Source organism: Macrobrachium nipponense, chromosome 23 (genome assembly GCF_015104395.2).
Source record: "Macrobrachium nipponense isolate FS-2020 chromosome 23, ASM1510439v2, whole genome shotgun sequence".
Taxonomy (NCBI): domain Eukaryota; kingdom Metazoa; phylum Arthropoda; class Malacostraca; order Decapoda; family Palaemonidae; genus Macrobrachium; species Macrobrachium nipponense.
This window is the reverse complement of record NC_061090.1, coordinates 25,376,591-25,389,646: the sequence shown is the minus strand read 5'-3', so window position 1 is coordinate 25,389,646 and position 13,056 is coordinate 25,376,591. Positions and strand designations below refer to the sequence as shown.

Below are 13,056 nucleotides of genomic sequence, written 5' to 3'. Positions count from 1 at the left end.
CCCACCAATAAGTGAGTGTTCCATATGTTAAAGGACCGAAGGTTTTATTTGTCGGAACAAATCACAATTTGTCGTAAATTGTATTTTTCCTAACTATACAAACCTGAGGTCCTTTACATATGGAATGTACTTCAGCGCAGCTGGAACCGGTCGTGAGCTTTCGAACAAGGTGGTTCGGGAGTTAACTGCTTGTTCAATAGTCGGGAGTCCCGCCCGACTGGGAGGTAAACATTCACTTTGCTTTAGGCCCAGGAACAGAGTGAGGGGTGGCATGAGGTAGGACTATGTGTAAAGGACCTCAGGTTTGTATAGTTAGGAAAAATACAATTTACGACAAATTGGGACTTTTCCTAACTATACGAACCTGAGGTCCTTTACATACATGCCCACCTCATGCCACCCCTCAATCTGAACCTGGGCTGAAAGGCAAAGTGGAGTGTTTACATCCGGGCAGGCTAGCCTACCCACCTGCCACACGGTAGTTACTGCCTAACCACCTTGTTCAAGAATTTAACGGCCGTAATTCCAGCTACGCTAAAAGTAATTCCTTATGTACAGGACCTCAGGTTTGTATAAATAGGAAAAATACAATTTACTTCCAAAAATTGTGAATTTTCTGGATGCCAAGACTCGGGAATGTATTTCCAAAATGGAGGATACTGTACCAAGAGCCAGTGTAATTATGATTCAGAAGAAATTGATGGCAGCTGTAATGGTCGTAACTGTAGATACTGCATTCCAAAGAAAGGTTTGTTTATCTGGAAAAATTTTCATTATAGTGTGGAAACGCCCCTCCCCCTTTTCTCTCTCTCTCTCTTTGTGAAGTATGTATATAACCTTTCTTTGAGACTGCTAAAAGAAAAAGAAAATAAAATAATTTCTTGCTATTGGTCACGGCTTATTTTTTAAGCACGTTAAGCAGTTTTCATGAAATAATTTTAACCACAGTCACTAAATCATAAAACCATCGGGTGTTTTAATTATTCAGTAAAATTCTAATGAAAATGCATTTTTACACTTAAATTGTCCAGAATGCACCACCAAGAATATTTGCTTCCAGAATGAAGGATATAAAAACAGGGGTCAGTGCAATCCTTCTACAGAAATAAATATTAATAATGGCTGTGATGGTCTAGGTTGTTTAAGCGGTCAAAGTCTTAGTATATATCCTCACTGTTGTTCAATGTTGATATGTTGTCATAATACAAATATCTAAAGTGAAAATTATAGCTTAATAGTCATATTTTTAATAAACCTCTACATAATTTAAACAAATTCTGTATTTGACTGAAAGGGTTAACTAACACAAGTGGAATAATTAGTGATATGGCAATCTCAATCACAATTTTGTTTTATTTTTCAATTACTATAACTTAATTTTTCAGAATGCAAAGACTCGGGTGTGTGCTCGTATAAAGGAGGATACTGTAGCAAGAGCCATTGTAATTATGATACTGAAGAAGAAATTGAACGAGGCTGTAGTGGTATTAACTGTAGATGCTGCGTTCGAAAGACAGGTTTGTTCTCTCTCTCTCTCTCTCTTCTCTCTCTCTCTCTCGACTCGTGCGTGCCTCTCTCTCTTTCTTCCGCGCTCTCTCTCTCTCTCTCTCTCTCTCTCAGAGATGTATATACCCTCACTTCATGACTACTGAAAAAGGAAATACAATAATCTTTTGGTAATAGTTATGGCTTATTTTCTATGCTGAAAAGTTAATGCCCCTGTTAATTGACATTTTATAAATGCTAATGTTTTCTTTCATGCAATATAGAAAAAATATGATTTTACATTTCCCAAACAGTGTGTGAGAAGTTGCACCCATGTAAAGATGTAGGAGGTAAATGCATCAGTAATGGTCAATGTGGGGGAAATGAGAGAGTTATTGAACATGGATGTTCTGGAAAAGATTGTGTGTGTTGTGCTCCTGGAGATGGTTAGTATATTGTTTTATTTTTAAATACTATAACTACTTATTATTATTATTATTATTATTATTATTATTATTATTATTATTATTATTATTATTATTATTATTATTATTATTATTATTATTATTATCAAGGTGTACTCATTTCATAATGGTATAAATGGTCTTGGAATATTACAAAACATTCCACAAGATACAAAATCTCTGAACTAGTCATTTACCTAACAAAATTGTTTTGCAGAAAAGAACATCCTTAGAGTTTAAGATGTTTACGTTTTCATCAAATAAATGTTAAAAAATGAAACTGTCTAGTCAAAATGCATTTTTAAATAAACCTACAACTAATTTCATTCACATTTATATTTGACAGAAAAGTGTTAACTACCACAAGTGAGAACATTAGTGACATACAACTTTTATCCTAATTTTGTTTTATTTTTCAATTATAATTCTGAAATTTTCAGAATGCCAAGACTCCGGTATCTGTTCCCTGAAAGGAGGATACTGTAGCAAGAGTCAATGTGATCATCATTCAGAAGAAGATAGTGAAGGAGGATGTAACGGTCCTAACTGTAGATGCTGTACTCCTAAACCAGGTTTGTTTACATGGTCATATTTTAAAAATAAGATTACACACACACACACACACATATTTTAAGACTCCTGTAAGAGGAATTATACAAAAGGATGTTTAATCTTTCCTTGGTAATGTTTAACAAATACTTATTTTTTGTACTGAAAATTTTGTACCTTTATTAATTAACATCTTTTGGAGGTTAATGCCTCAGAGTAGAATTATTGCACTAAATAAAATTATACCTTTTGCTAATAAATATTCTATCTTACAATATAAAAAAAAAAATATTTGAATTTTCTTAGTGTGTGTGGAGCTGGACCTGTGCACACAAGCACAAGGTAAATGTAGCAGACGCCGTCATTGTAGGGGAAATGAGAGAGTTGTTGCAGAGGGGTGCTCTGGTAAACACTGCGTGTGTTGTGCTCCTGATCTTGATGATGGTTAGTTTTGCTTTGTTGTATGTATGTATGTATGTATGACTGATTCTCTAGGTAATTTAATTGTATACCTGTTTTATAATAAAAAGATGAAGCAGTTGTAATATATACTGTACTGTATTATAAAGTATATAACTGGGTAGAAAACTCCTGCGTTAGCCAAGTAGCTAACCGACAAAAATTCAGATTTTTTTACTATACAGAATATGTTCAAAGTTTGTTTCTTTTTTCATGCATTAAAATGTCTAAAATAAAGAAAATTGATGGTATAAAAGTAAATTTTATTGCAGTGAGCCTCTAAATAATTCAAATCACTTCTACATTGGACTGATAGGTTTCTCTTAATTTTGTTATATTTTTAGAATAAAATTCTGATTACAGGATGCCATGATTCAGGTATCTGTTCCCAAAAAGGGGGATACTGTAGCAAGAGCCAATGTGATTATTATACAGAAATAACGATTAACGGGGCATGTGATGGTCCAGATTGCATATGCTGTGCTCCTAAGCCAGGTTGGTTGAACTGGAAGTTTTAAAAACTGTGAATCCTATATAGTAGGTACAGCTCTCTCTCTCTCATATATATATATATATATATATATATATATATATATATATATACTATATAAACCTTTAGTTATAGAGAAACAGGAAATACTTATAAAGATCTTTGACCATTTTTTGGTAATCTTGAGAACTTTTTTTCTAAGCTGAAAATTTCATGCTTGTATTAAAATCTGTTAAAGGCCCATGTTTTAGTTTAGAAAAAATACAAAATTATACTTATAAGTAGTACAGTAAACAGGTTTTTACAATATGGAAATCATTATTATTAAATTAGTTGTACCAGACCACTGAGCTGATTATCAGCTCTCACAGGGCTGGCCCAAAAGGTTGGAATGGAACAGCCAAGGTCATTAAGTGTTTTGATTAATGAAAAGGAAATTTCAAATATACATACACTATAAATAAAGCTTCTTTTACACTGATATGCACATACACAATAAATAAGTTTACATATATACAACACTAAGAAAAACCCAAACAATGATCAAAATGAGGATAAATTTGGTAAATTAATAAAAAAATTTCTCTTAAAACGTTAATAAAAATCCAAAGGATTTTATGATTTGTTTTTAATTTTTATATTTAGTTGATTGATTGTAGTTCTTTATAAAAATTAAAAATAATTTAATTGAAAATGTTGAAGATTCGAAAAAATTACTGTGACTGACTCTCCAAAACTTGATCATCTTTATTGGTTATATTTTGGGCATTAACACAATATGTTTGATTATCACAATTACGACTTTGGACTCTTAAGCATTCAGGAGCAGGGCCATGTGGATAATTCATTAGGTTTTCATGTGTCTGATGAGTATGACTATACAAAGGCATGTCAAAATTAATAGTGTATGCATCTCTCTTTGATATGATGAGCTCTATTTCCCAACACTGGGTTTTATGTCATTTAATTGATTATTTTCAGATTCTTCATATGGAAGAAAATTTGTTTGCATTAATGATATGACAGTGTTTTTCATAATTTTGTTTTATTTTTCTAATACATATAATAATTACGAATATTACAGAATGCCAAGACTCGGGTATGTGTTCCCAAAAAGGAGGGTACTGTAGGAAGAGCCAATGTAATTATGATTCAGAGGAAGAGATTGAAGGAGGATGTGGTCCAGATTGTAGATGCTGTGCTCTTAAGCCAGGTTTGTTTACCTGGAAGAGTTTTAAATGCAGAGAATTCAATATAGCAGGGAGAGCTCTCTCTCTCTCTCTCTCTCTCTCTCTCTCTCTCTCTCTCTCTCTCTCTCTCTCTCTCTCTCTCTCTCTCTCTCTCTCTCTCAGTATTAATAGAGATATTTGAACTTTTTTTGGGTACTGTTTAGGACTTATTTTCTGTGCTGATAATTTCATGCATATATTGATTAATATCTGTTTAAGGCTAGTGTTTTAGTGTACAATTATTCTAACAAACAATTATACTCATAAGTAGTTCAGTATGAAAATATTTTTTCTTACAACATGGAAATAATAGGTTTGGATTTCCTTTACAGCATGTGAGGAGTTGTACCCATGCACATATGAGGGAGGCAGATGCAGCACCAGTGGTTATTGTAAAGAAGATGAAAGAGTTATTAAAGACGGATGTTCTGGCAAAGGGTGTGTGTGTTGTGCTCCTGCTGATGGTTAGTATCTTGATTTATTTGTCAGTATAATGATTCTCTAAATACTTTAGTTATAAAAAGAACTCTCGTGCCTTCTTATATAAATCACACACATGCTAATGTGTATCAGTAACATAGCGATACAAGAACACAAAAGGTGAGCTTGTACCAAACAGTCTGCAAAGATCAAATGCAAATGAACGATGAGCTTTCAATATTTATGATTTATCTCATTGGTTTAGTTAGCTCAGGCTACTCTTAGACCTATGTGCACTAATATTAAAGTCAAAATATTTTTTTATTCAAACTTTATTATATGTATGGTTTCAGTGCATGAATATAAAAATGACTTAATTATGATACCCATATCTATGTCCTTAAACTAAACAATATCATTGTTCCGACACGAGATACAAACCTTTCGGTCCTTTTACAATAGGAAGGTTACTAGCGGCAGCTGGATAGGTCGTAAGCTTTCGAACAAGGGGTTCGGTAGTTAACTGCTTGTCCGACAGTGCGCGCGCCGCGCGACTGGGAGGTAAAGAATCACTTTTGCTTTCGGCCTGCTGGCGTATAGACGTGTGTCTCATCGCTCTCTGCCCGCTTCATCGTCGTTGCTTTCGCATGGTAGTGTTTTCTTTTTCTATTTATCTAGTGAAACTGAATTGTAAGTACAATCATTTCAACTTTATTTCCATTGAATTCAATTGTGAATTAAAGGATCATGGTTTCTCCACGCCCTCCGTTTACCCGAGCGCCGGGGACTGAAGGGCGTAAGTGCGGGAATTCAAAGTTTCCCAGAATGATCCTCGTATTGTGTGTGCTCGGTGCCGAGGGCGGGAGAGCGCTCGCTCCGAGCCGTATATTTTTGGTTTTTTGGAAATATGTGAATGAAAATTGTAAGTACTCTTTTTTTATTTATATATATATATTTTTTTTACCTGTGTGCTCGATGCCGAGCGATGCGCTCGGCACGAAAACTTATTCTGTATGAAAGTGGAACAAGTACAGTATTCTTTTTCATTTTCATATATTAATTTTGATTGCATCAATACTCATTTTGGATCAATTTCCGCTCCCTTTTACCGGAAAATCTTTCCCCCCTTTTTATTTTTTATGATGAAAATCGCAATTGCCCGTATCTTTTCAATTTCATATATTTATTTTGATGCTAATTTTCATTGGATCATGTTTCCGCTCTTACCCGGGAATTGATCCTTCCCCCTTTTATCTTGTATGAAGTGAATTGCAAGCGCAGTATTCTTTTCATTTTCATTTATGTTTTGATTGCATCAATTCATCGTGGATCAAGGTTTCCGCTCATAATCGGGATGGATCCTTTCCCCCTTGCGCTCGGTCCGAGGGCGCAAATGCGCTCGACCCGAGCCCTTTATTCATTGTGAAGTGAAATCGTAATGCAAGATTCTTTTTCATTTTTATATCCTTTTATTATTGATTGCATCAATATTCTTTTGATCAAGATTCCGCTCAGCCAGGAATTGATCCTTATGCCCTTGCACTCGGTGCCGAGGGCACGATTGCTCTCGGGCCCTGTAGTATTTTTGTTTTGGGTACATGGGTGCTGTGCGGGGGTGGGGAACGAGAATCCCCCCCACCCCCGCTCAGCTCCCGCGGATGGCCCTTCCCCTTCGGGGGGGGGAGGTTATCTGGGTCCTTCTCCTCGCCCGATCCGTCGAGCGCGGGGGAGGGCGCTCGGTGCCCCGATGTACAATTGTATTCGGGGTCTTCCGCTCGTTCGGAGTGGGGCTCGCCCCCCCCCCCCCCCCCCCCGCGCGAGGGGACTCCCCCCCCACTAATCACTCTACTGTTACTTCCGCAGGTGCTACTGCCACGAGGGTTGACCTTGGTCAGGTATGGGCGTCCTTCGGTCTGCAGTGCGTGCCTAGTGTCCAGGGGCTGCTGCTCTTATCTGCCTGGGCCTGCTGCGGTCACCCATGGAGCGGTGACCACGACAACGATGCTGACTCAGGTGACGCCGTCCCTCCTCACCTGGTGTACTCGCCTCACGTGGTGACAGTCTCGCCTACAGCCGCTGTGCAGGGCCGTTCGCCGTACCAAGGGGGGGCCGTGCCGCCCCTGCTCATGGTTGCCGTGCTGCCGCAACCACACTCCCTCTGCCCTAGGGCTCGCCCCTGGAGCTGCCGCCGGTACCTGGATGTCGCTGGCTGCTGCTCCACCTCCTGTGTTACCAGTGCTGCCTGCCGTACCTGCCGATTCTGTACTGGCTGTCCCTGCCGTTGCTGTGCTAGCTGTCCCTGCCATTGCTGCGCTGGCTGTCCCTGCCGATGCTGTGGGGGGGCCCCCTGCTGTTCTTTGCCGTTCCTGAGATGTCGTCCACCCTGTTCATGGGGGTGGTTCTGCCCCAGAAACTTTTTTTTGGGGTCTGTTTGTACAGGTGCGTTCCCCCGGGCCCTTGTGGCTTTTGGCTACAGCAGCCCCGGCTTTTTCCGCCCTGGATGGCAGATCTTATGTCTGTCCTGAGGAAGCTGACGAAGAAGAGGAGGAAGGTGTCATCGTCGTTGTCGTCTTCATCTTCTTCATCATCGTCAGCTGCTGCCTCTTCCCCTTCGACTTCCAAGGCTTCACAGCCGAGGAAGAAGAAGGTTGCCTCCTCCCTCCTAAGAAGTCTCCCTCGGGAGCTTCTCGGGACCCGTCTCACCTCAGTGGGATGGGGGGGGGGGGTTCTTCCGCTGGTCCTCCTGCTCCTTCGGGAGTGGGGCCCGTCTCTTCTTCCGCAAGGAAGAAGACTATGGGGACCAGAGGGGTACCGGCTAACACCAGTACTTCCTCGCCTGGTGTCAGGGGCTCTGCCACTACACCAGGTTCCGTCTCGACCTCTCGTCCGCAAGAGACACCGAGTGTACCGTCACCTACCAGTGACCGTACAGCCAGGAATCAGGCGCCAGATCTCTCTCGGCGCCAGTTTCACGGCACGGAGCGGAAGGCTGGTGAGAGCCGCTCAGGCGCCTCCCACCAGGCCAGCTCTCGCTCTCACGGCGACCAGCTGGCTACCCGGGCTGACGCAACGGTCTCTGACCGGCCACGTACCGAGGCTGGGAAGAGGTCCCCCCGATCGCCGGTGGCTGGCGGTGTGACGCGCCGTGAGGACTAGTACCGGTCTCACTGTGACAGTGGTCTCTGCAGGTCGCCTGACCGTCGCTCCCACAGGGAGCATGCGGGTACGGCAACCAGCAGCAGTTCCCCTGACACACGAGATCGGGGCCACTGTTCTCGGTCCAGCCGTTTTCCCCAGGGAAACGACTCGACTAGGCCTGCAGCTCGATCCCCACCACGGGTTGGCGATCGCCAGCAGCCCTCCAAGCCCGCTGGTTCAGCCAGTGAGCGAAGGGGAGCGTCAGGTCTACCTCTCTCGTGCCTTCAACTTCTTCGATTTATACTGGGAAGAGCGAGGCACAGCGCGGTGATCGTGAGGGGCGCGCCCCGCATGATCCTGTCACGACGCCGTATGTACCAGGCACAATCTTCGGACTGACCAGGACGTACGCACAAGTGGCAGGAGGAGACCGGGAGGGCTATCGCTGTTCCCCCTCCTGAAGGGGGGGTTCTCGGAAATGCTCTTGTTCGAGGGGCTTGACGGTCCTACTCTGCAAGATGCTGTGACTTCCGAGATCCAGAGGTACTTTGCCGAGGTTATGGCGCTGATTCGTCAGCACAACGACCTCGGGGAAGGATCGCCGCTCCCACCAGCAGAGCCCACGTCTCGGCTCGAGTCGTTTTGGGGCCCGAGAGGCAACCCAAAACGACGGTGGGTCTGCCGCGATCGGAGCTTGCCGATTCTGTCTTGAACCAGGTAGAGTCTCTCGTCTCCGGACAAGAAGGCTCTCTCAGATCTGGCCGGTCGAACAAGCTACTTCCACCTCCTCTACTGCGACAGCGGCGTTTCTACGTGTCTTCGGACACCGTATTTGAATACCCCTTCAGTCCTCCTGAGAGGTTTCGACCTCGACGAGGACTGGAATGAGTCGGAGGACGGTATCGGCTCTCTCCTGTCAGGTGTCGATCAGCCCCACCCAGACGACGTTCACAGTGGCGGCAGAACCTTACCTACAGTGCGAGTTCGTAATCCTCCTCGGGAAAACTTTTTCTCCTGACGATACGTTTTCCCAGACTCTGAGAGGCCATCGCCGCAAGGCGATGGCTGCTCCTACTCTTCTCCAACTGCTAGTTCCACTGGGAAGGCAAGCGAGTATCCAATTCCTCCCCTATTCCCTCTCTCCTTACGGCTACGAGGGAAAGGGGAGGAATGCTACAGAGATTTCTCTGTAGGATCCCACGTTGGGGACTGCGCTACCGGGGGGGCTTTCGGGTCCTACCTGACGTAAGCCCCGGTCGTTGAGGAGGGATCCTGCCCCATCCTCGATTTCTACGGGAATCGAGAGGACCACCACCCGATATCGTTTGACGAATTTGGTGGGGGTTTTGCAGAGTGCTTAGAATTCTACGGAATTTCTAGAGCACTCAGAGTGTTCAAGTTTTTTACGATCTCCAAACACTTAGGCGAGACCACGGTCCAAAGTGAACGAGACAAGAATCCCCGATAATTGTTACACGATAATCGGGAACCTCGCCTATACTCGAATTTCTAGCATTTGGAAGAAGACTGCTGCTGAAAGAAGAGTATCTCACAGTAGGCGACTAACCTGGAATAGAGAAGAACGGATGGGAACATCCAGTTTGGCTTGAACTATCGTCTTCGGTATTCTGTTCACCATTGAAGCTTTCCTTCGGGGAAGACTTCTCTTTCACTCTCTTGACTAGAGAACGAAGGCGGTCGATCTCCAATCCTTATTCTCATTCCTTGAGGGGAAAAGAATTTAGGATGGAGGTCGTTGTACAGAACCTAAAAATATACTATGTATATTACCCTCGCAACATGATTCTGTTAAGCAGCTGAATTGTCCGGGGGGTAGGCGCATACCGTAGTTAACTCTACGGATTGTGACCGAGACGAATTGTATCTTAATTGAACTGCAACTCGGGGCTGCCTGCAACCTCCCAGCAGCTACCAGTTTCGATTTTAGATACTTGGTATTGTCACGACAACACCAAATAAGCTTTTGTATCTACCAAAATCCGTTTCGTTTTAATATAATTGCTCGAGCGTATTTTTTATGCTCGATGGTTCTAGCCGAACACATTTTGAACTGCCTGATAGCAGCTCAGTATCAGCTGGGTCTCCAAGATGCACGGTCTGTTATGTCTCTCTCTCCCCTGCTTTGATTGACTACCGAACCATATCTCTGCCCAACAATCATGGACTTAGGTCTCTGATTAACAGGGATTCTTGCAATATGAAGGACCATCTACTGCTGTGACGCTCGATTTCATCGCCTTCGACATTGCGAGAATTTTCAACAGAGATAGCTCTTAGACTCATTCATCTTTCTGTTTACCGCACGGTAACAGAATTCTGTAAGAGTCTCTTGCTGCATCGCACTGCGATAATGCGAATGATTTTTGCAGACATCTGAGTTTGTCTTCAAATATCTCGTATTCGTAGGTGTGCAATTGTTCATTGTTCACCCCGAATCAACAGATGTGTCAGAAGACATCACCTACTCTCCAACCTGACAGCTCTACTTCCAAATGTTCAGCCCATGAGAAGCAGTTCTTCAGGCAGTAATTCGCTGTGTCTTCATTACTGAAAAGCGCTCAGCTTTCATTGCAACTACGACACTCACCAGACAGCAATGAAATAGTGGTTAGCATTCTCAGTCTTTGTAAGCACAGGTTCAGAAACTTGAGAATCCTTCTCTCGATTCAGCTGTGAAGACGTAGGTTGCATTTTCTGTCCACCTTCGTCTTCAACGACACAGTGTTGTTTCTGCTAAGCTGAGATTCAACTATACTATGAGATGTCTTGCCATCGGGGACCTCGGTCCCTAGAAGGCAATTGACTTTCGCCTGTTGGGCACATGCCTTAAGAGAATCATCACCTCGCCGTCTGGCATCGGTGACGAACAAATTATTTTGTTTAGTCTCTTGGCATAACCCTTTTAGGGCGAGGGTCATGTGACTTACTCGGATGCTTGGACAACTTGCCTCCTACCGAACGCAGTCAGTCGGCAGCTGTCAGAGCGCATGAGTCAGTTACAAACTTCGCTGTGGACTTAGTTCGGTTGTTCCAAATCAATCTTTTCTTCGTCCTAACGGCTTGTACCAGTACTCATACCATCGACACCCACCATGGAGTGTCGGTGTCCTATCCACTACCGACAAGAACAACTTCATTGCATGGGGATAGGAGGATGCGAGACACTTCGCTGCAGACGGATAGACCAGTATGGGTACTGGACATCACCGAAGTCGAGAAGAGGGATAGGTCATGCGGTAACTGCATGACTTTTCCTGCGAAGTCAAGCATCCAGGGGATGGGGATTCGTGACGCTCAATTTCGTAGCGAAGACTCAGAACCCTTTGGTCCCTGACGATCAGTTAGTCCTTCACAATGGACTTCACCGCCTTCGATGCGAAGGAGATGCTGCTTTGTCCTATGAAGGCACGACGGCGCTATCTGAAGAAACTCGACATCCCAGGCTGAGTGTTGAAGCCTCTTCGTCAGCACCAGAATGACCTAGAAGTAGTACACTCCCTCGAGTTCCGCAAGAACTTCTCCGTGGCGCAGGTACTGAAGGCAGGGGTCTGGTACAACCAGACCACTTGCACCTCCTCCTACCTTCGGGATATTGCCCACAGGGCCTTGGATCGTTTTCCTTGGGACCCGTGGTGGCTGCTCAACACGTTGTGTAGCTAACCCAGACCCTCGCAGGCTGAACAGCATCGAGTCCTGGTGTGACTGTAAGAATGGATGAGTGAATGAGAGAGTGACTGGCTCCTCTTCCCATTTTTGTCTCCCCCTCTACCTGTGGGTAGAGGGATACGGTCATCACCTTGCTGGATAAGGACGAGATGCAGGTGAGCTACTCGACAGAGCCCCATCCTATCCCTTTCACTAGGGATGGGAGCGAATATCCACCACTTCCTCCTACAAGGGGTGGGAAGTGGATGCCAACAAGAGACAAACCCATAACTTTATGTTGCCTCTTGCAAACAGGAACTTGTTCTTGCTTGCTGGTACGAAGAGATACACTTGCCTCTCTCTTAGTACTTGGTCCAGAGGTCTGACCATTGATCCTGCGGTGCACACCCCGATCAATCGGACAGAGGCTTGGATCCCTCCCTCGCTCTTACGACCAGGGAGGCATTCCAAGGTTGGGCGAACACCAGTCTGTTCACAAAAGACTCAGATTCCTCCCACCAAGAAGTGAGTCTTCCTAATGTAAAAGGACCGAAAGGTTTGTATCTCGTGTCGGAACAAATGACAATTTGTCCAAAATTGCATTTTTCCTAACTATACAAACCTGAGGTCCTTTTACAATAGTAAGGTTACTAGCGGCAGCTGGATAGGTCGTAAGCTTTCGAACAAGGGGTTCGGTAGTTACCTGCTTGTCCGACAGTGTGAGCGCCGCACGACTGGGAAGTGAAGAACCACTTTTGCTTTAGGCCCAAGCAAAAACTGCAGAGTGAGGGGTGGCATGAGGTGGGGCTATGTGTAAAAGGACCTCAGGTTTGTATAGTTAGGAAAAATGCAATTTTGGACAAATTGTCATTTTAATATTGTTTATTGCTAGAACATGAAGCATGGACCAATGAAGCTATGCCAGTACTTTTGATATGCCAAATATTTTATTTTAATGGCTTCTTTTAAACACTCATTCATTCCATTTCATTATAAATTACTATTTTTTCCGATACGTAATACAAACCATTGGTCCTTTAACAATAGGAAGTAGCTAGCGGCAGCTGGAACGGTCGTAAGCTTCGAACAAGGGGAGAACGGTAGTTAACTGCTTGTCCGACAGTCGCGCGCCGCACGACTGGGAGGTAAACAAATC

The 13,056-nt window shown here is 43.7% G+C and overlaps 1 protein-coding gene and 1 long non-coding RNA gene across 3 annotated transcripts in view; one reads left to right on the top strand and one right to left on the bottom strand.

The window, feature by feature from the left end:
- LOC135199550 (uncharacterized) overlaps nt 1-13,056 on the bottom strand; it is a 355,175-nt gene that overhangs the window by 205,846 nt on the left and 136,273 nt on the right. The window lies entirely within an intron of this gene.
- Nucleotides 1-13,056, top strand: part of LOC135195718 (extracellular matrix protein A-like) — a 99,797-nt gene that overhangs the window by 12,382 nt on the left and 74,359 nt on the right. Inside the window, exons 8-13 of the mRNA XM_064222139.1 lie at nt 1,386-1,517; nt 1,800-1,931; nt 2,390-2,521; nt 3,321-3,452; nt 4,532-4,660; nt 5,009-5,140. Of these exons, the coding sequence (XP_064078209.1) occupies nt 1,386-1,517; nt 1,800-1,931; nt 2,390-2,521; nt 3,321-3,452; nt 4,532-4,660; nt 5,009-5,140 (789 nt within the window). The remainder of the gene's footprint in view (nt 1-1,385; nt 1,518-1,799; nt 1,932-2,389; nt 2,522-3,320; nt 3,453-4,531; nt 4,661-5,008; nt 5,141-13,056) is intronic.